Genomic DNA, 22,994 nt, shown 5'->3' with positions numbered 1-22,994 from the left:
CAACATTCAGAAAACAAAGATCATGGCATCTGGTCCCATCACTTCCTGGGAAATAGATGGGGAAACAGTGGAAACAGTGTCAGACTTTATTTTTTTGGGCTCCCAAATCACTGCAAATGGTGATTGCAGCCATGAAATTAAAAGACATTTACTCCTTGGAAGGAAAGTTATGACCAACCTAGGTAGCACATTGAAAAGCAGAGACGTTACTTTGCCAACAAAGGTCCGTCTAGTCAAGGCTATGGTTTTTCCAGTGGTCATGTATGGATGTGTGAGTTGGCTGTGAAGAAAGCTGAGTGCCGAAGAATTGATGCTTTTGAACTGTGGTGTTGGAGAAGACTCTTGAGAGTCCCTTGGACTGCAAGGAGATCCAACCAGTCCATTCTAAAGGAGATCAGTCCTGGATGTTCATTGGAAGGACCGATGCTAAAGCTGAAACTCCAGTACTTTGGCCACCTGATGCGAAGAGTTGACTCATTGGAAAAGACTCTGATGCTGGGAGGGATTGGGGGCAGGAGGAGAAGGGGACGACAGAGGATGAGATGGCTGGATGGCATCACCGACTCAATGGACATGAGTTTGAGTGAACTCCGGGAATTGGTGATGGGCAGGGAGGCCTGGCGTGCTGCGATTCATGGGGTCGCAAAGAGTTGGACACAACTGAGCGACTGAACTGAACTGAACTGATGATGGCCTAATAGCATGAGTTTGGAAGTGTTGTTTCCTCTACAGTTTTTTGGAATATTTTCAGAAGGATAGGTGTTAATTCTTCTCTAAATATTTGGTAGAATTCCCCTGTGAAGTCATCTGATCCTGGACTTCTGCTTATTGGGAGTTTTAAAATTGCGCTTTCAATTTCATTTCTGATAATTGTTCATATTTTCTATTTGTTTTTGTTTTCTTTGAGGTTGTCCATTTTATTGGCCTATAGTTGCTCATGGTAGTCTAATAATCTTTTGTATTTCTATGATTTGGTTGTAACTTTTGCTTTTTCACTTCTAATTTTATTGATTGGTGTTCTCTCCCTTCTTTTCTTGATGACTCTTGCTAAAAGTTTATCAATTTTGTTTAATTTTTCAAAGAACTAGCTTTTAGTTTCATTGGTCTTTTCTATTTTTTTTCTTTTAGTCTATAATTTATTTCAGCTCTGATTCTTTACGATTTCTTTTATTCTACTAACCTGGGGTTTTATTTGTTCTTTGTAATTGTTTTAGGTATAAGTTAGGTTGTTTAAGATTTTTCTCCTTGCCAGACATAAGCTTGTATTGCTATAAACTTCCCTCTATAGAACTGCTTTAGCTGCATTCCATAGTTTTTGGGTCATAATGTTCTCATTTTCATTTGTCTCTGGGTATTTTTTTATTTCATCTTTGATTTCTTCAGTGAACCATTGGTTGTTTAGTAGCATAATGTTTGGCCTCCATGTACTTGTGTTTTTTGCAGGTTTTTTTTCCTTGTAATTGATTTCTGGCATCACAGCGTCAGACAGTTTGCTTGATATGATTTCAATTTTCTTATATTTAGTGAGGCTTACTTTGTGGCCCAGCATGTGTCCTGGATAATTTCCATGTATACTTGAAAAAGAATGTTTATCTTGATCAAATTGATCTTCATCTTCTATTTGTGACCTGAATATAGGTGGGAGGAAATCCCCAAGTATTCAGATGGTCTCATTTTCTATTGGTGAATAATTCTGGTTAATTCATTTTACCACTCTCCTGAATGACTATTTTCCCCCTCTGTCTCCTATATGACTATCAGTTTTTACCATGATAAAAAAAAGTATGAACTTGAGTGTGTTTAAAATGTAATGTTGAGGGAACATATTCCTCTTGGAGAATATTCTGTTGAGAATGTTATAACTGTTTATAAGCATCTGAGATTTTTAAAAAATCTTTGGTCAATTGTCTGATTTACACATCATTGCTCTACTGAACGGAGAAGGCAATGGCACCCCACTCCAGTACTCTTAATAAGCTCCAGGTACTACAGTACATTTGGAGAAGGCGATGGCACCCCACTCCAGTACTCTTGCCTGGAAACTCCCATGGACAGAGGAGCCCGGTGGGCTGCAGTCCATGGGGTCGCCAAGAGTCGGACACAACTGAGCGACTTCCCTTTCACTTTTCACTTTCATGCATTGGAGAAGGAAATGGCAACCCACTCCAGTGTTCTTGCCTGGAGAATCCCAGGGATGGTGGAGCCTGGTGGGCTGCTGTCTATGGGGTTGCACAGAGTTAGACATGACTGAAGTGACTTAGCAGCAGCAGCTCTACTAAAAGTGATTCAGTCATTGTGACATTTTAATATGTAACTTTTTCTTCAAAAATTTCTATTGCTCATTAAATGAGGATGAAAGACTATACCTCTTGGTAAGTATGCTTATAAATCAGAAGTCATAGTCAACATTCATTTCTAACACAAAGCATTACTATAATGCATATTTAAGTGTATATTTTGTTTTTATATATTTTATATTTTTGTATAGTTTGTATATTTTAAATTTTTTTTTGTCGCTCAGTCGTGTCCGACTCTTTACGACCCCATGGACACCAGGCTCCTCCATCCATGGGATTTTCTAGGCAAGAGTACTGGAGTGGGTTGCCATTTCCTTCTCCAGGGAATCTTCCCGACCCAGGGATAGAACCCAGGTATCCCGCATTGTAGACAGACGCTTTACCGTCTGAGCCACCAGGGAAGTCCTATATTTTGTTTTTGGCTACCTGCAAATTTCAGGAGTCTGAAGGCTGGAATGCCTGATATTCTGCATCTGTGTAAAGGAGAATGTAAGGAAAGACATAGTTGGGTATATGTCATTATTGAACCACTTCTCAGAATGTACTTTCTTTCCAGGAGAATTTGCTAGTGTAGTGAACATGGTTTCCTATCTTGATGCATTTCAAGGGACATAATTTACACATACAAAGCTATTTTAAAAAACAGTTAAGTATACTGAAATATGGATGGATATGCATATGAATTCTGAAATAAAAGTGACTGTGTTTTGCTGCTTTTTTCATAAGGTTGGGGATGATCTGACTTCATTCTTAATATGTTGTTCACAATTTGCAACTCAGTTAGAAGCAGCAGCTAAGGAAGAACATAATGTATGTATTCTATGTAAACTGCCAAGTATGTTACTTAATATTTTAATCATAAGTTTAAAATGATAAAACAATATAAACTGATAATTACTAATTAAATTATTGTTAGTTATTAGTAACATTTTAGTAAAAAAATACTTAGTTATATTTGCTGTTTGATGTTAAATATGACTATCCAGTCAGCAATATTAGTCTAGGTATGGTGCCTTAAGTTGTTATAAAAGGCATTGGAAAGCATTATTTATCATCATAGGCATTTATTTCTGTGAATTTTCCTTTATTTATAGCATTGAATGGGTCATTAGTATTTTCATATGTAGTATTTACATTTTATTGTTTTTAAAGTGAGTACGGACTGCCAGGAAATTCCCTATGCTTATTCTGATTTCTTTCAGTTAAGCAACTTTTCTTCCTGCCTGAATGTTTGTAATAAAATTTTTCTTTAATAAGTTTTACTTGGTTGTGATTGAGTTTGGTTGTTTTTGTGGCAAAGGTTATCAGTTTAGCATTACATTTTGAAAGTGGTAAATATTGGTATTTTAGACTGTGTGATGGGTTTTGTGTATTCATTTTCTCTCAATCTCCAAAACTAGTTCTTTGCATTTTCCATTAAAAAAAACAAGTAGTAGTGTAATATTTTATATCTTGACTCTTAGATCTTTTAGTATAGCAAAGTTATATTTAAAAAATAATAATGATAATGCTTTTCATTATTGTACTATCTGCTCTGTGGAAAAAATAGTGCTTTTCTGAGAGGAATTTAAATTTTCTTTTCTTACCTATATTAAGAAAATACATGAAATCATAAATGTGAGTTGAGTTTTTTTAATATAGATCTATTAAGGATGGAAAATTCTTTTTTTCCTAGAACTAAATTGTCTTGGCAAGATATACTAAAAACCATCTGTAAATATAAAATTGTTGTGATTTGGATTATAGATTTATAGGTGTGTTTTAGTAACTAGTATATTTTGGTGATTAAAAATTTCAAGAGACTTGAATTAGATATTTTATGTTGTAAGAATTTTATTTTTAAGTGTTTTAATTAAAACTTTATTTTCCAGATTTTGGAATCTCTTTTTAAGGTATGTTCAATATATTGCTTACTATAATTTAATACAGAAATGCATATAAATGAAAAAGTTTTCTAAGTTTTGAAGAAATGAAAAACAAAAGCTCCCAAACTTGGTACTATATATATTTAAAAATTTTATGTTTCAGTTTTATGTGGCATTAGCTCCATTCTGAACACTAGGATAAAATGATATTTGATGTAGGGCTAATATTTGATACATAGACACACACATACACATAGACATACGGACTCATTTATTTCACTGCAGAAATTAAGTTGTCAATATTTCTTTTTGTTTTCTTTTTTAAAAAGTGGTTTCAGCGACAGGTCAATCAGATGGAAGAGGTAAGCATAGCATTTCTTATTAATTAAATATTTTGTCTCATTTGAAAACCAATTTGAAGTATAAATTTAAGAATTTTAATAACCATTGGTTATAATCTTTTGACTTAGAAAGAGGAGGAATAAATAGGTAGAATAAAATGTTTTTTAGTGATTTATACACAATATTCCTGTATTGTCTGGCTTACTTTGAATTTGACTCATTCTTCTAAAATTGAAATGGAATTTTAACTTATTTTTTCCATAATTTACTAAAATAGTAAATAAGTGACACGAGGCCTTATCAACTTAAAGATTTCTCCTGTGTAAAAATTCATAGTATGATATATGCTTATTCATAAAATTTTGTATTTGTTTTTCTTTAAATTTAATGTTACTTTAATGATTTTTTAATACTTTCATTTTCACATTTTTGCCACCAGTTTGAGGAATGCTGGTCCCTATCCTTATGGGCTTTAAATTCCACTTTGAAAAAGATTTTATATATGTTATTAATACAGCAGAATGATTTCCTGGGTAGCTTTAGGGAGTTAGAGAATTATACTAGTTCTACCTTGGCTGTGTTTATTGTTTAGTCCAATTAAAGTTCTGAGAGAAGATGCCTGTGGGGAATGTGCCATACCAGGGACCTGCCAGAAAGCCATCCATGGGGGTGGGTGCTGTTAAAACTTGCTGTAGGTGAATAGTACTAGTTACACAGTGTACTGCCCTAGGATTAAGCAGAGAGATGACAGAACTTGGAAGAAAAGCTTCTTCCTCCTCTAAATTTTCAGGACCCTCTGCTGACAAAGGTTAATACCATGCTGCCTGTCAAGATAGAAATGTTCCACTGCTATAAACAGGGACAATAGAGAGTGTATTTTTGATGACATGCAGTATATGGATAATTGTAGCTGATTGCTATGTCACTAAAGGTTCAGTTTATAACTGGTATCCTCTTATTTGGGATCTTGCCTTTGTCCATAAGGTATTTCTTTATCTCCTGCTTCCCTTCCATTTGTTCTTCATCCCACAGTCTCAGACTTCTAGGACATCACCCAGTACTTCATGCTGTTATATCTTTAATCCCATTCCAGGTTAATGTTCGTAAGGTGAAGTATCTGTTTTAAATTCCCAGTGTTAGAATTTCTCTTTGCTATGCCGCAAAGACTATGGCTTAACTACTTTTTTCCTAACTTATCCTCTCATCCCAAGGATTAGCATTCTTTTTTAAATATTTTGAGTTACCTTTAACTGATTCTGCTAAAATTGTTATTTAACTTACTTAAAATCCTTATATATTAAAAAAATAAACAAGATTGGATTTGAGTTTTGACATATAAAAACCAACACTTACTGTAATTCTGTTGCTAGGGAGTTGCTCATATATTTGTAAAATTAGTATTTCATTATAGTTATAGATTGACAATATAAAATTTATTTAGATATAAGTGAAATGAAGTTTCTTTGAGGTATGGGAGCATAATGAGTATTTCCCAAGTAATTGGATAATTTTATTATTTTTAGATAAGCAAAGATCAAACTTTTTCAGAAGCAGAGTTTCCAACACCTGATAAAACAGTCAGTTTAAGCATTGCACAAATAGTAAAGCAGGTACACAAACTTGAAGAACTGAAAAATCGCCTTAAAGAAGGGTCTAAAGGCAACTTCAGAGAACTGTTGTCTAAACCCAAGTAAGTAAAATGTTAAAAGCATTAAAAGAATTTAAAAAAGTAAGAGTAGGTGTATAATTAGTAACGCTTATAAGATAATGATTCAGGTATTATACTGTACATAGAGCTTCTAAATCAAATTCAGTTCAGTTCAGTCGCTCAGTTGTGTCCGAATCTTTGCGACCCCATGAATCGCAGCACGCCAGGCCTCCCTGTCCATCACCAACTCCCGGAGTTCACCCAGACTCACGTCCATCGAGTCAATGATGCCATCCAGCCATCTCATCCTCTGTCGTCCCCTTCTCCTCCTGCCCCCAATCCCTCCCAGCATCAGAGTCTTTTCCAATGAGTCAACTCTTCGCATCAGGTGGCCAAAGTACTGGAGTTTCAGCTTTAGCATCATTCCTTCCAAAGAAATCCCAGGGCTGATCTCCTTCAGAATGGACTGGTTGGATCTCCTTGCAGTCCAAGGGACTCTCAAGAGTCTTCTCCAACACCACAGTTCAAAAGCATCAATTCTTCGGCGCTCAGCCTTCTTCACAGTCCAACTCTCACATCCATACATGACCACAGGAAAAACCATAGCCTTAACTAGACGGACCTTTGTTGGCAAAGTAATGTCTCTGCTTTTGAATACGCTATCTAGGTTGGTCATAACTTTCCTTCCAAGGAGTAAGCGTCTTTTAATTTCATGGCTGCAATCACCATCTGCAGTGATTTGGGAGCCCAAAAAAATAAAGTCTGACACTGTTTCCGCTGTTTCCCCGTCTATTTCCCATGAAGTGATGGGACCAGATCAAATTAGAAGATATAATTAGCTCACTCCTACTTGAAATTTTTAGTAGTTTGAAATGGTTCTAGGCACCTGTGCCTATTAAAATTCAATTTAATTAAAAAACCAATTTTTTAGTCATACAACATTTCAAGTGCTTAGTAGCCACATGTAGCTATGGTTTGAAAGTTCTGTTGAACACTACTGGCTTTGAAATATCTGGTTTATAAACTCTTTTCTCAGTTTGATTTGGTGTCTTCCATAATATATTTAAGGCATAGTGAAATATTTCATTATTCAAGAACACCATTGCTGGTGTTGCATATGAACAGGGATATGTTCCAAAGAATGAATTACTACTTTATAGTTGAGAAAATCCTTTTTTTTTGGTAGGTGGGAGGAAGATTAAAATGATTACAAGAATACTTCTGTTGTCTATTGAGGTTTAGCTCTCTTGAAATGAAGTAGATGAGTAAATCATTGTATAATATCTTCATAGGGTATCTTCATAGAATATATTGTACCTCTGTGGTTATTATTTTTCCTTGAGAACACTTCAGATCTACTCTTTTAGCAATTTCAGGTATATGATAACAGTGGTATTATGAACAGTAAGCACCATGCTGTACATTAGATCTTTAGAACTTTTTCAACTTGTAACTGAAAGTTTGTACTTTTTGACCAACATTAGCCCATCTTCCTAACCCCCTTCAGCCCCTGGCAGCCACCATTTTACTTTCTGGTTCTAAGAATTTGAGTTTTTAGCCTCTGCATGTAAGTGAAATAACACATTAATCATCTTTCTCTGACTTACTTCACTTGGTGTAACATCATCCAGGTTCATCCATATTGTCACAAATGGCAGCATTTCCTTCTATATTTGACATAAAATACTTTTACTCTGCTTTTATTTCCAACCCAAACTATAATTTTCCTTTTAAAAATTTTTTTGGTTCTAGAAAAAAATGTGCGTGTGTAATTTATATTCTTTGGGCACATACTGTTTTGTTCTTGGTGGTAGTGCCAAATATATGAAGAACCAGGATAATATGGGCACCAACTGATTAGAATAGATATTATCACTGAAACAGGGTCCTGTATGTGCTAAGGATTACTCCTTTAGGTGCTGGATCCTGGAAAGGTTGAGGGGGCAGGGCAGTTGGCAGAAACTTGAATGGCTCAGGGAAGAGCTATTTTCCAATTGGGTCAGTGGAATCCCAGTGTTACTGTTATATAATACCACTATATGAATATCAGACCTTTTCTCCCTTAGTGAAAAGTTAGCCTGAACAAAATTCCAGTTTTGAGATATTTCACTTAGTATTATCTGATTTATAATCTTCATAAACTTCATAATTTGCCCAATTATTTCCAATTCATTCTGCTAAACTTCCTCAGTACTTTCTATCCTCTTTCATTGTATCTTAAAACTATTTTTCAAACATACTTTTGTTTATATTATTGGCAAGCAGGCAGCCCCGAAGTAGCAGCATAGTGGTAGCCATGAGACTGGCTTATCATACTTTGGAATATTAGGGTAGTACGGAGACAGTGGGCACAAATGGTGTTGAATTACTTAGGCCAACAGCAAGAGCAAGATCAGCATGGTGTCAGCTCCCTGTGTTCCTTGTTCCACAGGATGACACAGAGCAGAAGGGACCAGGTGACAGGCTAGAGAAGCAATTTGTTGCTGACGTCAAAGGAGAAAAGTCTAAACTAGAGCCATGCATCTTTATAATATCTTATTTTTTATTGTTTTTTATTGGAGTATGGTTGATTTGCAGTGTTGTGTTAGTTTCTGCTGTATGCATCTTTATAGTCTTAATGGAATCCTTCAGCTGGGCTGTAAGGAAGAGAGGGGGTAGGAGGCCCCGTGTTCAACTGGAAATAGGGGATAGATGAAAAATAAGTTTGTGTCAGTCTTCCATGAGACAGGAATGAGAAGCTATCTAATGGACTCTCTTCACCAGGCTTATCTTCTCTTTCTCTAGCAGAAATTTTAGGGCATTGAATTAAGATTTGGATCTGGCTGCTGTCAAGTCTTATTTATGTAGACTTTATGAACCTGTGTAATGTTGATAGAGTGCCATGGTAGAGCTTCATTATAGCACTGATTCTCACATGAGGGCTATTTTGTGCCCCAGAAGACATTTGTATGTAGACACTTTGATTGTCACAACTAGGAAGTGGAAGAATGCTACTGGCACTTACTAGGTACAGGTCAGAGACACTGCATTCTAAAATACACAAGACAGGCCCCTACAACAAAGAATTATCCAGTCTAAAATGTCGATAGCCCAAAGCAATTTATAGATTCAATGCAATCCCTATCAAGCTACCAACAGTATTCTTCACAGAGCTAGAACAAATAATTTCACAATTTGTATGGAAATACAAAAAACCTCGAATAGCCAAAGCGATCTTGAGAAAGAAAAATGGAACTGGAGGAATCAACCTACCTGACTTCAGGCTCTACTACAAAGCCACAGTTATCAAGACAGTATGGTACTGGCACAAAGACAGAAATATAGATCAGTGGAACAAAATAGAAAGCCCAGAGATAAATCCACGCACATATGGACACCTTATCTTTGACAAAGGAGGCAAGAATATACAATGGATTAAAGACAATCTCTTTAACAAGTGGTGCTGGGAAATCTGGTCAACCACTTGTAAAAGAATGAAACTAGAACACTTTCTAACACCATATACAAAAATAAACTCAAAATGGATTAAAGATCTCAACGTAAGACCAGAAACTATAAAACTCCTAGAGGAGAACATAGGCAAAACACTCTCTGATATACATCACAGCAGGATCCTCTATGACCCACCTCCCAGAATATTGGAAATAAAAACAAAAATAAACGGGACCTAATTAAACTTAAAAGCTTCTGCACATCAAAGGAAACTATCAGCAAGGTGAAAAGACAGCCTTCAGAATGGGAGAAAATAATAGCAAATGAAGCAACTGACAAACAACTAATCTCAAAAATATACAAGCAACTCCTACAGCTCAACTCCAGAAAAATAAATGACCCAATCAAAAAATGGGCCAAAGATCTAAATAGACATTTCTCCAAAGAAGACATACAGATGGCTAACAAACACATGAAAAGATGCTCAACATCACTCATTATCAGAGAAATGCAAATCAAAACCACTATGAGATACCATTTCACACCAGTCAGAATGGCTGCGATCCAAAAGTCTACAAATAATAAATGCTGGAGAGGGTGTGGAGAACCGTCTTACACTGTTGGTGGGAATGCAAACTAGTACAGCCACTATGGAGAACAGTGTGGAGATTCCTTAAAAAACTGGAAATAGAACTGCCTTATGATCCAGCAATCCCACTGCTGGGCATACACACTGAGGAAACCAGAAGGGAAAGAGACACGTGTACCCCAATGTTCACCGCAGCACTGTTTATAATAGCCAGGACATGGAAGCAACCTAGATGTCCATCAGCAGATGGATAAGAAAGCTGTGGTACATATACACAATGGAGTATTACTCAGCCATTAAAAAGAATACATTTGAATCAGTTCTAATGAGGTGGATGAAACTGGAGCCTATTATACAGAGTGAAGTAAGCCAGAAGGAAAAACACCAATACAGTATACTAACGCATATATATGGAATTTAGAAAGATGGTAACGATAACCCTGTATACGAGACAGCAAAAGAGACACTGATGTATAGAACAGGCTTATGGACTCTGTGGGAGAGGGAGAGGGTGGGAAGATTTGGGAGAATGGCATTGAAACATCTGAAATGTCATGTATGAAACGAGATGTCAGTCCAGGTTCAATGCACGATGCTGGATGCTTGGGGCTGGTGCACTGGAATGACCCAGAGGGATGGTATGGGGAGGGAGGAGGGAGGAGGGTTCAGGATGGGGAACACATGTATACCTGTGGTGGATTCTTTTTTAAAATAAAAAATAAAATAAATAAAAAAATTAAAAAAAAAAAAAATGTCGATAGTACTGGGGTTGAGAAATCCATCCTGTAGAGATCTCTTCTTTTTTTACTTCTTTCTTGTCCCCTATTGTTTGACAACAAATAATATACCTAATAGTTTTATTGTGAATTAATGATTAGCTACCAATTTAACTTCATAAGTTATTAATTTGATTATTCATGTGTAAGTTTTCCTGTCAAGATTGTTACTTTCTTAAGATCAGAACCAGTCATGCACATCTACATATTTCCTATCACATGTAATAAATAGTAAATAAATATGAATTTTTATGGATACCTTAATTCAACTCATTTGTTCCCTTATCCCTAACCATATCTGGTATAGTAACTTATCCTAGTAAAACTTTCCGTTTAATCAACAACCATTTTGTTACATTAAACATTAACAAAACCCTTTCATTTTACAGTGTTAAAATAGAAAATACCCGTCGTTGGTAGAGGCTACTATTTATTATGCAGTAACTTCATTGATCTTTCCATATGTCAATGACTAGACTTAAAGGAATGAAGGGAATGATACTTGTGTTGGCTTCAATGGGAACTGCATAACAGAGCCTTGGTTCAGAGGTTCAGTTATAAATTCACCTGTGCTATCTATTATGAAGCATAGGATTAATTTCATATGTTAATACTTGAAATTTAAGCATCAGATGTGTGCTAGGTATTTTCCTAGTAACTTTATGTGTGTCTTTTGGTCCTATAACTACCTTATGAAATAGGTACCCTAATACCCAATTTTGATAGATTAAGAAACTGAGGCTCAGGTTAAATGACTTACCCAAGATCACATAGTTAGTAAATGGATAAAATAGGTTTTGAGCCAAGCAGTCTGACTCTAGAACTTGTGCTCTTAACAATTGATTACATATTAATAATATATTGATATAAAGAAATGTCATGCTTATACCAAATATATTTTTACTAGTTTCATTTATGTGGTTGTTGGTATACCTAATTATATTCATAGAATACGTCATATACATGGTATGCCTAATTATATTCATGGAATATGCCCAGTTATATTCATGGAATACACTCTGTCAATATATAGAATTCATAGAATTACATAGTTTGATACTTTTTACTTATTTACTAGATAATTTACCTTAATGTCTGAATAAAGGTTAAAGAAAACATTAAATTTTATTTTACAAACTGCATATGTCTAGAACATATATTCTGGTTCTTAAGTGTAATTTAAATTGTTTGATAATATGTTTTATTTATTTAAATATTAACAGGGATAGTGGAATTCCACCAGAAGATGTGCAAACTTATGAAACTGTGAAGCAGAAAATTGAAGGTGATATTTTGCTCAAGTCCAGGCTTTATAGGGTTTCCTAAATACACTAACATTTTGAGATTTAAAGTGTAAAAATTTATAGCCATATAAATTATACAATGATAAAGATATTCAGTAGTAATTGATCTTTTCAGTACAAGGTCTTATGTTTAAAATTCTGGGAGTATACAAAATTAATAAAACTTGGTTTTTACCCTCAAAATCCACAACATGGCATGGATACAAGCATATTATGTATTATCTTAATATAGTGTAATGCATGAAAAAGATGTGTGTTATTTGCCATGATTCCATAGAAAGGAGCCAGCTTGTTCAGCTTGAGAGACTTAAGGTTTTATGCAACCTTAAAGGGCTTCCCTGGTGGCCTCAGTGGTATAGAATCTGCCTTCCAGTGCAGGAGATGTGGATTTCATCCCGGGATCTGCAACATCCCTTGCAGAAGGAAATGGCAACCCATTCCAGTTTTCTTGCCTGGGAAATCCCATGGCAAAGGAGTCTGGAGGGCTACAATCCATGGGGTTGCAGAGTCAAACACAATGTTGTGACTAAACAACAACAACAATGGATCAGTAAGATTTTGTCAAGTGTAGAAGGGAGATATTTGGTATTTTAAGAAGAGGGTATAGCATGAGAAACAGCATGAATAGGGAATTACCGCGTGTGTGCGCTCAGTTCCTCCAGTCATGTCCAACTCTGCGACCCCATGGACCACAGCCCTCTAGGCTCCTCTGTCCATGGGATTCTCCAGGCAAGAATACTGGAGTGGGTTGCCATGTGCTCCTCCAGAGTATCTTCCTAACTCAAGGATCAAACCTGCATTTCCTCTGTCTCCTCCATTGGCAGGTGGGTTCTTATCACTAGTGCTACCTTACTACAGGTATGGTATTCAAGTACGGAGTAATAGGAAGGGATAAGATAGGAGAAAGCCTATGCCAAGGGATTAGATTCTGTGCTAAGCAACACTTTCTCCCCCCCACCCCCGCCAATATATTTAATTAGAGAATCATTGAAGACTTTTTTATAGGGAAGTGGCATGTTGAATTTTAGATTATTCTGGCCACATTGAGAAGGTAGATTTGGGGGTTGGGAGTAAGAAAGGGAAGTTAACTGTTGTATCTTAAATGTGTGATAAGTGCCTGTTGCTGCTGCTAAGTCGCTTCAGTCATATCCGACTGTGCAACCCCATGGACTGCAGACTACCAGGTTCCTCTGTCCATGGGATTTTCCAGGCAAGAGTACTGGAGTGGGTTGCCATTGCCTTCTCCTGTAACTGCATAGTGATACACCAATTCAACTGTATTAGAGTACAAATAAGAGAGGAAAGGGGGCAGATTTGGATATGAAAGGAAGGGAGATTAGATGATGGTAATCATAACTGGGAGAATATAAGAGGAAAAGCAAGTTTTGTTGAGAAAATGGTGAGTTCACATCACTCAGTTGTTATGCACATTGTTTTAGATGTTACAATTTGTTGCCTGATTCAGAGAATCTACAATATTGGCAGCTTTGTTGCTTTTCTTAGACTTTTTGTGTTCTCTTTTTAAAAAAATATTTACTTACATTTGGTTGTGCTGGGTCTTCGTTGCTGTGCAGGATTTTCTCCAGTTGGAGAGAGCTGGGGCTACTCTCCAGGTGCAGTGCACAGGCTTCTCTTTGTGGCAGAGCATGCCTGGGCTTCAGTAGTTGTGACTTACAGGCTCCTGAGTTCAGACTCAGTAGTTGTGGTGCAGGCTCAGTTGCTCTGCTCCATGCAGCATCTTCCCCAACCAGCGATTGAACCTGTGTCTCCTGCACTGGCAAGCAAATTCTTTACCAGTGAGCCACCAGGGAAGCCCAGGAATTTTCTCTTGAATGAGTTATTTAAAAAAATATGAAATTTAAATTCAATTGATATATATGATTGATATTGAAACTTAATAACTATTAATTATTTCAGAATTCATAAAAACACACTCAACTGAAGAAATTACAGATGTTTCTGTGACTGAGCCACGTAAGTTTCTTCTCATTAAACATCATTGTATTAATAACTTCTGTTATGTGTATTTCTATAATTTTCTATAATTTAAAATAATACTTGTTAAGTTAAAACATAAATTCCCCGGAGTTTGGAGCCATACAGTTGAGCTGGCTATCAAGTAAATATTGAAATTCTTAGTTAGCTACTGCCTACCAAAAATACTGTTTTTTTTTTTAATAGACTCATTTTTAAGGAGTTCCATATTATTACTTGGTGTGGAGGATTTTTAATTATGATTAGAATATGCTACAAAAGTGTTTCAGAGGTGGTAGACCTTTGAGGAAGGAGCAGTGATAAATTTAAGAGGTCATTTGTAGACTCTGTTACTGTGAATTACAGATCATCCCATATACACTTATACTTTGTAGCTGAGTACCTATCAATTCATGAATATAAAGAGCTGCTAGAATTCAAACTTCTGACTACTTATCAACAGAAAGGAGAAACTGCCTTTTTTATGTCTTAATACTGGGGAGAATTTTCAAACAATCATGTTATGTGTGCTGTGGAATACTGTTTTGGAAGTGGAAAATAAGACTTGGTTGGAAAAAGTTGATGGTAATCCTGTTCTTTCAGCTTCAGCTATAAACTCTAACAGTGTCATGTTTAAATGAAGGCCTGCTATACGTTCTGTAGTACTCCCAAGGTCTATAGAGACTTCTGGTTTGAGGCAGCCCTGACTGAGTAGGTTGGATAGAAAGATATCTAGAGCTTTGGAGTAGACAGTAAAAGTCTCTCTCTGCTTTAGGGGGAACCATTTGCATGTCTGTAGAGCTCGCTCTTCCTCAATCTATGCCACTGTCTTCTGTCTACTACTGTGCCCTGTGAATTCTAGCTGCTTTGGCCTCTCCAGTCTCTAAACCTTGTCTGTGAACTCAAGACCAGTAACTTTATATGGGTTTCCCTTCCTTATGCTGTGCTCTGGAACTTCAGGCAGTAAGGTAGGGTCATCATTGAGCAGTTCTTTGTTTTCCTTCTGTGAGGGATTACTGCCTTGTCCCTTCTGTTTTCTGAATACTATGTCGTATATTTGTCCAGTTTTTAATAGGTTTAAAGTGAAAGTGTAACTCTGGTCCCTGATGCACCATCATGGACAAAAACAGAGGTCTCTGTGCCCACTTATAGACCAATGGAACACATCTTCTAATCATAAAACCATTCTAAAATAGTAAAATTTTTACTATTTTTACAAGTAAAAATTTTACTCATAATTTTTAAGGAAAAATTTGGCTACTTTAAAATAACTTTTAAACCACTTTGTTAACCAGAGACACTCTGCTCAGAAAAGGGTCTTAACTATAATAGAACAGTTCAATGAGACTTGGAGTCTCTGATCTTTTTTCTTCTGTTTTAAGGTAATTCATAATGAGGTCTTGAGGAAGAGCAATTGGATGATTTTCCAAGCTGTTCCATTTGGCAATGGATATGTAATATTCTCATCTACACGTTCTATGCTACTGAGTTGAAATTCCTGAACTAGTAGAATTGTAGATATGGACCCATTTTAGGGGCTGCCATAACAAATCACCATAGACTAGTGGATTAAGCAATAGAAATGTATTTCTCATGGTTCTGGAGGCTGAGAAGTTCAAATCAGGGTTCCATCCTGGTCAGGTTCTGATGAGAGCTTCCTTCCTGTATTGCAGATGGACATCTTCTTGCTGTGTCCTTAAATAATGGAGAGACCACGAAGAGAGAGCAAGCAAGCTCTCTTGTGTCTCACATGGCTCCATTCTCATGATTTAATAATCTCTCAAAGACCCCATCTCTAATTATTATTGTATTGGAGATTAGGATTTTAACATGAATTTGGGTGAACACAAATACTCAGTCCATAGCAGGGTCCTTTCTCCCTCTTGAGAACTGTTTTTCAGATTATGACATAAATAATACTTGATTTCTTTGTAAACTTTTACTGTATACAGGACATAATTTAAAATTATGTGCTATGCTTTTATTGGATTAATTTTAAAATATTGTTTGTTATACCATATTACTTTCTGTATAAGCGTTATTAAATACTTTCTTACCTATAAGAAATTCTGAATTTTATTCTTCTAAAGCTGACTTCTTCCAATATACTCTGAATATTCAGGGAGTACTGACCCTCCCAAAGCAAGGTCTCTGGTTTACTTAGCATCTTGATATACTTAATTTATTTGGTCCCCTTGTTATATGTTGCACATTTCTGCTGTTTCCTCGTTGTTTGGTTCTCACATATAGCAGTGAGTTTTGTCAGCATATACATATAGCCCCTCCCATTTGTAATACCTTTAAATGTTTTCCTTTTTTTTTTTTTTTAACAATAGAAACTTCTCCTGTAACTAATCAATTGAATACCATGTTGAAAATATTTGAAAATCAGGCAAATAAATTAGAAAGGTAAGCTTCTAAAATAACTCCTTTTCCTCATTATAAATACAAGTACATATTTATTTCAGATAAATTGGAAACATAGAAAATAAAACTACTGTTAAAAATTTTAATTTTGCTAATTTTTATGATATGTTTAATTTTGAAGCTTAAAATTATAATCATACAGAATGTGAAGCTGTATGACCACAACAGAAAATAGTATGTCAATTCCTCAAAAAATATGATTCGTTTTTTTGGATCATGAGGTAGAGATAAAACAATTTCATTTCTGGGAATGTAACCCCCCAAATTGAAATTACAGTCTTGAAGAGAGATTTGTACAGCCATGTTCACTGTAGCATCATTAAAAATAGCAAAGATGTGGAAGCAACCCAAGTATCCAGTAGTGGATGAAGATAAAGAAAATGTGTTGTATACATACAATGGAATATTATTCAGTCTTAAAAAGGAAAGAAATTCTAACATATGGTACAACACGGATGAATCTTGAGGACCTTAATGCTGAGTAATTATAAGCCCGTCGTAAAAGACAAAATTGTGTGATTTCACTTATGAGGCATTTTAAGTAGTCAAATTCACCCAGAGAGAAAATAGAATGGTGATTGCAAGGAGGGATGAGGAATGGGAAGTTCTTTTTTAATGGGTATAGAGTTTCAGTTTTGCAAGATGAAAAGAGTGCTGAGAACTCAGAATAGTCAAAGAACTCTTAAGAAGAACAAAGTCGGAGGTCTCATACTTCATTAATTTTAGCTCTGTATACACCTATAGTACTCAAGACAATGTAATATTGGTGTAAGGATAAACCTATATAGATCAGTGGGCTAGAATGAATGGAAATAATGTCCAGAAATAAATCATTACATTTATGGTTAACTGATTATCAACATGGAGGTCAAGACCATTCAGTAAGGAAAGAATAATTTTTTTTTTAATAACTGCTTAGAGAACTGAATATCCATATGCAAAAGAATGAAGTTGGATCCTTTTCTTTGTGCCATGCACAGAAATTAATTCAAAATACCAGATGTAAATTTCATAGCTAAAATTAAACCTTTTAAATATAGGAGTAAATATTTTTACTTAGAGTTAGCCAATGGTTTCTTAAGATATCAAAAGAACAACCAACTAAAGAAAAAATAAATGAACTTAAAAATTAAAAACTTGTGCTGCAAATAATACCATTAAGAACATGAGAAGACAATTCATAGAATGTGGAAACTGTTCATAAATCATGTATCTGATATGGAACTTAGACCCAGAATATATACAAGAACTCTTAACCTCTATCATAAAGATAAATAATCATATTTGACAATGGGCAAATAATCCAAATAAGTATTTTGCCACACAATATATACAAAGGGTCAATAAGCACAGGAAAAGATACTGAACATCATTAGTTACTAGGGAATCAAAACTATAGTCATATACATCTTCGTATCCACTAGCACTGTGATGGCTATAATATCAATGAAAACAATTGGCAGTAACCAGTATTGGCAAGGATATAGAGAAATTGGGACCCTCATACATTGCTGGTGGGAATTTAAGTGGTACATCTGCTATGGAATAGTTGCTAGTTGCTCAAAATGTTAAATATACAGTTGACATATGACTAAGAAATTCTGTTTCTATATTTATACCTAATAGAAATGAAAATACTTGTCCACACAAAAACTTGTACAAGTATGTTTATAGTAGCATTATTCATAGTGGCCAAAAAGTGGAAACAACCCAAATGCCCATAAACTGATAAATGAATTAATAAAGTGATTATATCCATACAATGGAATGTTATTTGACAATAAAAGGAACACAATACTAATACGTGTTACAAACATTATGCTAGGTATAAGAAAACAGTCTCAAAAGACCAATATTTTGTAATTCTTTTTATGTGAAATATGTAGTGACAGAAAATAGACTTGTGACTGCCAGGACTGAGGTAGTGCTGGGAGAAATGGTGAGTGAGTGCTAATGGCTACCACATTTCTTTCTGGAGCAATTAAAATGTGCTAAAATTAGATAGTGGTAATAGTTACTGTTGGGCTTTCCCGGTGGCTCAGCAGTAAAGAATCTACCTGAAATGCAGGAGACACAGGTTCGATCCCTGCGTCAGGAAGATCTCCTAGAGAAGGAAATGGCAACCTACTCCAGTATTCTTGCCTGGAGAATCCCAGGGACAGAGGTGCCTGGTTGGCTACAGTCCATGGGTTCGGAAAAGAGTTCAATACAGCTCAGTAACTAAACAACAATTGTTACTCAGTGAATATATTAAAAGGTATTGAATTGTATAAAGTGAGTTAATTTTATAGTATGTTAATCATAATAAAACTTTAAAAAATTCTGATTATAATTAATAAAAAGCTCATTAGTCCAAAAAATAGTTTATCTGTACTATGGAACAGTTGTCAGCAAGCTGCAGTCCATGAGTTTGATATTTGGCAAAACTAATACAATTATGTAAAGTTTAAAAAAAAAAATCTAGCCTGAAGCTTGTTTCTGTTTATAAAGTTTTGTTAAAACACAGCCATATCCACTGCAGAGCTGGCTGGTAGTGACAAGACTAACTGGTTTGTAAAGTGTAAAAGACTCACTATCTGGCTCTTTACAGAAAAAGTTTGCCAACTCTTGATATGGAATAAGAAATTGTATTTAAAGGGAGTGAGAGGAATCTATGTTTACCTATATAAATAGATCTCAGAAGTTGTGTTAAGTGAAAAAAATGTTGAGAACATATCCAGTGATGTCATTTATATGAAAAAGGAAACAAAACAAACATCCAGCTCATTAAGAAAAAGTGTACAATAGGTATATAAAGTGTCATAAATCCATGGAACAAGTTTTGGAAAGATATACAGCAATCGAACAGTATCTCTAGGAAGAACACTGAAATTTTGGAATGCTAGTCAAAGTATACTCTAACCTTATTTATATTAATTTTTTTTACATAGAAAATACATGATATTACATAAATAAAAATTTAAAATTATATTTTTGGTTTGCTTTTCAGAGCTATGAATGAGCAACTGATGTTAGAGGCTGTAAGTATAGTGCTCTCAGTTTGAATTTGCACTTTGTCCTTGATGTTGCTGATAGATGCTTAGTTTATTCAAGAGATTTTTATGCATATGCGAGCTGGAAATTTTTGTCTATTCTTTTGATTTTAGTAGACTTTATTAAATCACTCAGAAACACTTGACTTGAAATACTGAACTATAATATCCCACAGTCTCTGAATTTCCATTGTCAATCATAGTACCTTTGCCTCTTTCAGCACCTGTTATAACTTCACTATGCAGATTAATACCAGTGGTTCATGATTTCTATGAGTTAAAAAAGACTTTTTTACTTTAATAATCAAGTACCCGAATAACCTCTCCATATTGATATGTTTGCTTTTCATTATTAATGAAGTTATAATACTTGTTTTTAGAAATACACACAGATTCAAAGTGATCTCCAAGTATTATCAGAGGAGAAATTAATGCTGGAAAATGAACTACAAAAGTTGAAAAGTACAGAGGTTAGTTAATTTTAGTGTCTGAAAATGGCATACATACCAGTACTAATAATTGATAGCCTGTGCTCAGTTATGTCCGACTCTTTGCAGCCCCATGAACTGTAGCCTTCTAGGCTCCTCTGTCTGAAATTTTCCTAGCAAAAATACTGGATCTGGTTGCTATTCCCTACTCGAGGGGCTCTTCTCTACCCAGGGATTCAACCTGGGTCTCTTATGTCTTCTGCATTGGAAGACAGATTCTTTCTTACTAGCACCATTTGAGAAGCTCTATTAATTGGCAGCAACTGTGTTTTGAAAGAAGGCAATGGCACCCCACTCCAGCACTCTTGCCTGGAAAATCCCATGGACGGAGGAGCCTGGTGGGCTGCAGTCCATGGGGTTGCAAAGAGTCGGACACGACTGAAGCGACTTAGCAGCAGCAGCAGTGCTTTGAAAAAAAAAGAATGCTATGTTCTAAATTACCACCAGTCAGTTCAGTCGCTCAGTCATGTCTGACTCTTTGCAACCCAACAGACTGCAGCACGCCAGGCCTCCCTGTCCATCAACTCCCAGAGCCTACTCAAACTCATGTCCATTGCATCGGTGATGCCATCCAACCCTCTCATCCTCTGTCATCCTCTTCTCTTCCCGCCTTCAATCTTGCCCAGCATCAGGGTTTTTTCCAATGAGTTGGTTTGTATCAGGTGAACAAGGTGTTGGAGTTTCAGCTTCAGCATCAGTCCTTCCAATGAACACCCAGGACTGATCTCCTTTAGAATGGACTGGTTGGATCTCCTTGCAGTCCAAGGGACTCTCAAGAGTCTTCTCCAACACCACAGTTCAAAAGCATCAATTCTTCGGTGCTCAGCTTTCTTCACAGTCCAACTGTCACATCCATACATGACCACAGGAAAAACCATAGCCTTGACTACACAGACCTTTGTTGGCAAAGTAATGTCTCTGCTTTTGAATATGCTATCTAGGTTGGTCATAACTTTCCTTCCAAGGAGGAAGCATCTTTTAATTTCATGGCTGCAGTCACCATCTGCAGTGATTTTGGAGCCCAGAAAAATAAAGTCTGATGCTGTGTCCACTGTTTCCCCATCTATTTCCCATGAAGTGATGGGACTGGATGCCATGATCTTCGTTTTCTGAATGTTGAGCTTTAAGCCAACTTTTTCACTCTCCACTTTCAGTTTCATCAAGAGGCTTTTTATTTCCTCTTCACTTTCTGCCATAAGGGTGGTGTCATCTGCATATCTGACGTTATTGATATTTCTCCTGGCAATCTTGATTCCAGCTTGTGTTTCTTCCAGTCCAGCATTTCTCCTGATGTACTCTGCATAGAAGTTAAATAAGCAGGGTAACAATATACAGCCTTGACGTACTCCTTTTCCTATTTGGATCCAGTCTGTTGTTCCATGTCCAGTTCTAACTGTTTCTTCCTGACCTGCATACAAATTTCTCAAGAGGCAGATCAGGTGGTCTGGTATTCCCATCTCTTTCAGAATTTTCCACAGTTTATTGTGATCCACACAGTCAAAGGCTTTGGCATAGGCAATAAAGCAGAAATAGATGTTTTTCTGGAACTCTCTTTGCTTTTTCCATGATCCAGCGGATGTTGGCAATTTGATCTCTGGTTCCTCTGCCTTTTCTAAAACCAGCTTGAACATCAGGAAGTTCACGGTTCACATACTGCTGAAGCCTGGCTTGGAGAATTTTGAGCATTACTTTACTAGCGTGTAAGATGAGTGCAATTGTGCGATGGTTTGAGCACTCTTTGGCATTGCCTTTCTTTGGCATTGGAATGAAAACTGACCTCTTCCGGTCCTGTGGCCACTGCTGAGTTTTCCAAATTTACTGGCATACTGAATGCAGCACTTTCACAGCATCATCTTTCAGGATTTGGAATAGCTCAACTGGAATTCCATCACCTCCACTAGCTTTGTTCGTAGTGATGCTTTCTAAGGCCCACTTGACTTCACATTCCAGGATGTCTGGCTCTAGGTCAGTGATCACACCATCGTGATTATCTGGGTTGTGAAGATCTTTTTTGTACAGGTCTTCTGTGTATTGAGCTATCTCTTCTTACTATCTTCTGCTTCTATTAGGTCCATACCATTTCTGTCCTTTATCGAGCCCATCTTTGCATGAAATGTTCCTTTGGTATCTCTGATTTTCTTGAAGAGATCTCTAGTCTTTCCCATTCTGTTGTTTTCCTCTATTTCTTTGCATTGATCGCTGAAGAAGGCTTTCTTATTGCTTCTTGCTATTCTTTGGAACTCTGCATTCAGATGTTTATATCTTTCCTTTCCTCCTTTGCTTTTTGCTTCTCTTCTTTTCACAGCTATTTGTAAGGCCTCTCCAGACAGCCATTTTGCTTTTTTGCATTTCTTTTCCATGGGGATGGTCTTGATCCCTGTCTCCTGTACAATGTCACGAACCTCATTCCATAGTTCATCAGGCACTCTATCTATCAGATCTAGGGCCTTAAATCTATTTCTCACTTCCACTGTATAATCATAAGGGATTTGATTTAGGTCATACCTGAATGATCTAGTAGTTTTCCCTACTTTCTTCAATTTAAGTCTGAATTTGGCAATAAAGAGTTCATAGTCTGAGCCACAGTCAGCTCCTGGTCTTGTTTTTGTTGACTGTATAGAGCTTCTCCGTCTTTGGCTGCAAAGAATATAATCAATCTGATTTTGGTGTTGACCATCTGGTGATGTCCATGTATAGAGTCTTCTCTTGTGTTGTTGGAAAAGGGTGTTTGTTATGACCAGTGCATTTTCTTGGCAAAACTCTATTAGTCTTTGCCCTGCTTCATTGCGTATTCCAAGGCCAAATTTGCCTGTTACTCCA

At 36.2% G+C, this 22,994-nt stretch overlaps 1 protein-coding gene across 1 annotated transcript in view; it reads left to right on the top strand.

Moving 5' to 3' along the window:
- Positions 1–22,994, top strand: part of LOC105003087 (coiled-coil domain-containing protein 7-like) — a 52,557-nt gene that overhangs the window by 7,756 nt on the left and 21,807 nt on the right. Inside the window, exons 4-12 of the mRNA XM_010860056.1 lie at positions 3,024–3,107; positions 4,169–4,189; positions 4,492–4,524; positions 6,028–6,194; positions 12,173–12,234; positions 14,171–14,227; positions 16,564–16,636; positions 19,644–19,674; positions 20,067–20,156. Coding sequence (XP_010858358.1) covers positions 3,024–3,107; positions 4,169–4,189; positions 4,492–4,524; positions 6,028–6,194; positions 12,173–12,234; positions 14,171–14,227; positions 16,564–16,636; positions 19,644–19,674; positions 20,067–20,156 — 618 coding nt within the window. The remainder of the gene's footprint in view (positions 1–3,023; positions 3,108–4,168; positions 4,190–4,491; positions 4,525–6,027; positions 6,195–12,172; positions 12,235–14,170; positions 14,228–16,563; positions 16,637–19,643; positions 19,675–20,066; positions 20,157–22,994) is intronic.

Source organism: Bison bison, unplaced genomic scaffold (genome assembly GCF_000754665.1).
Source record: "Bison bison bison isolate TAMUID 2011002044 unplaced genomic scaffold, Bison_UMD1.0 scf7180017864461, whole genome shotgun sequence".
Taxonomy (NCBI): Eukaryota; Metazoa; Chordata; class Mammalia; order Artiodactyla; family Bovidae; genus Bison; species Bison bison.
The sequence above is the reverse complement of the archived record's forward strand: the minus strand, read 5'-3'. Positions and strand labels throughout refer to the sequence as shown.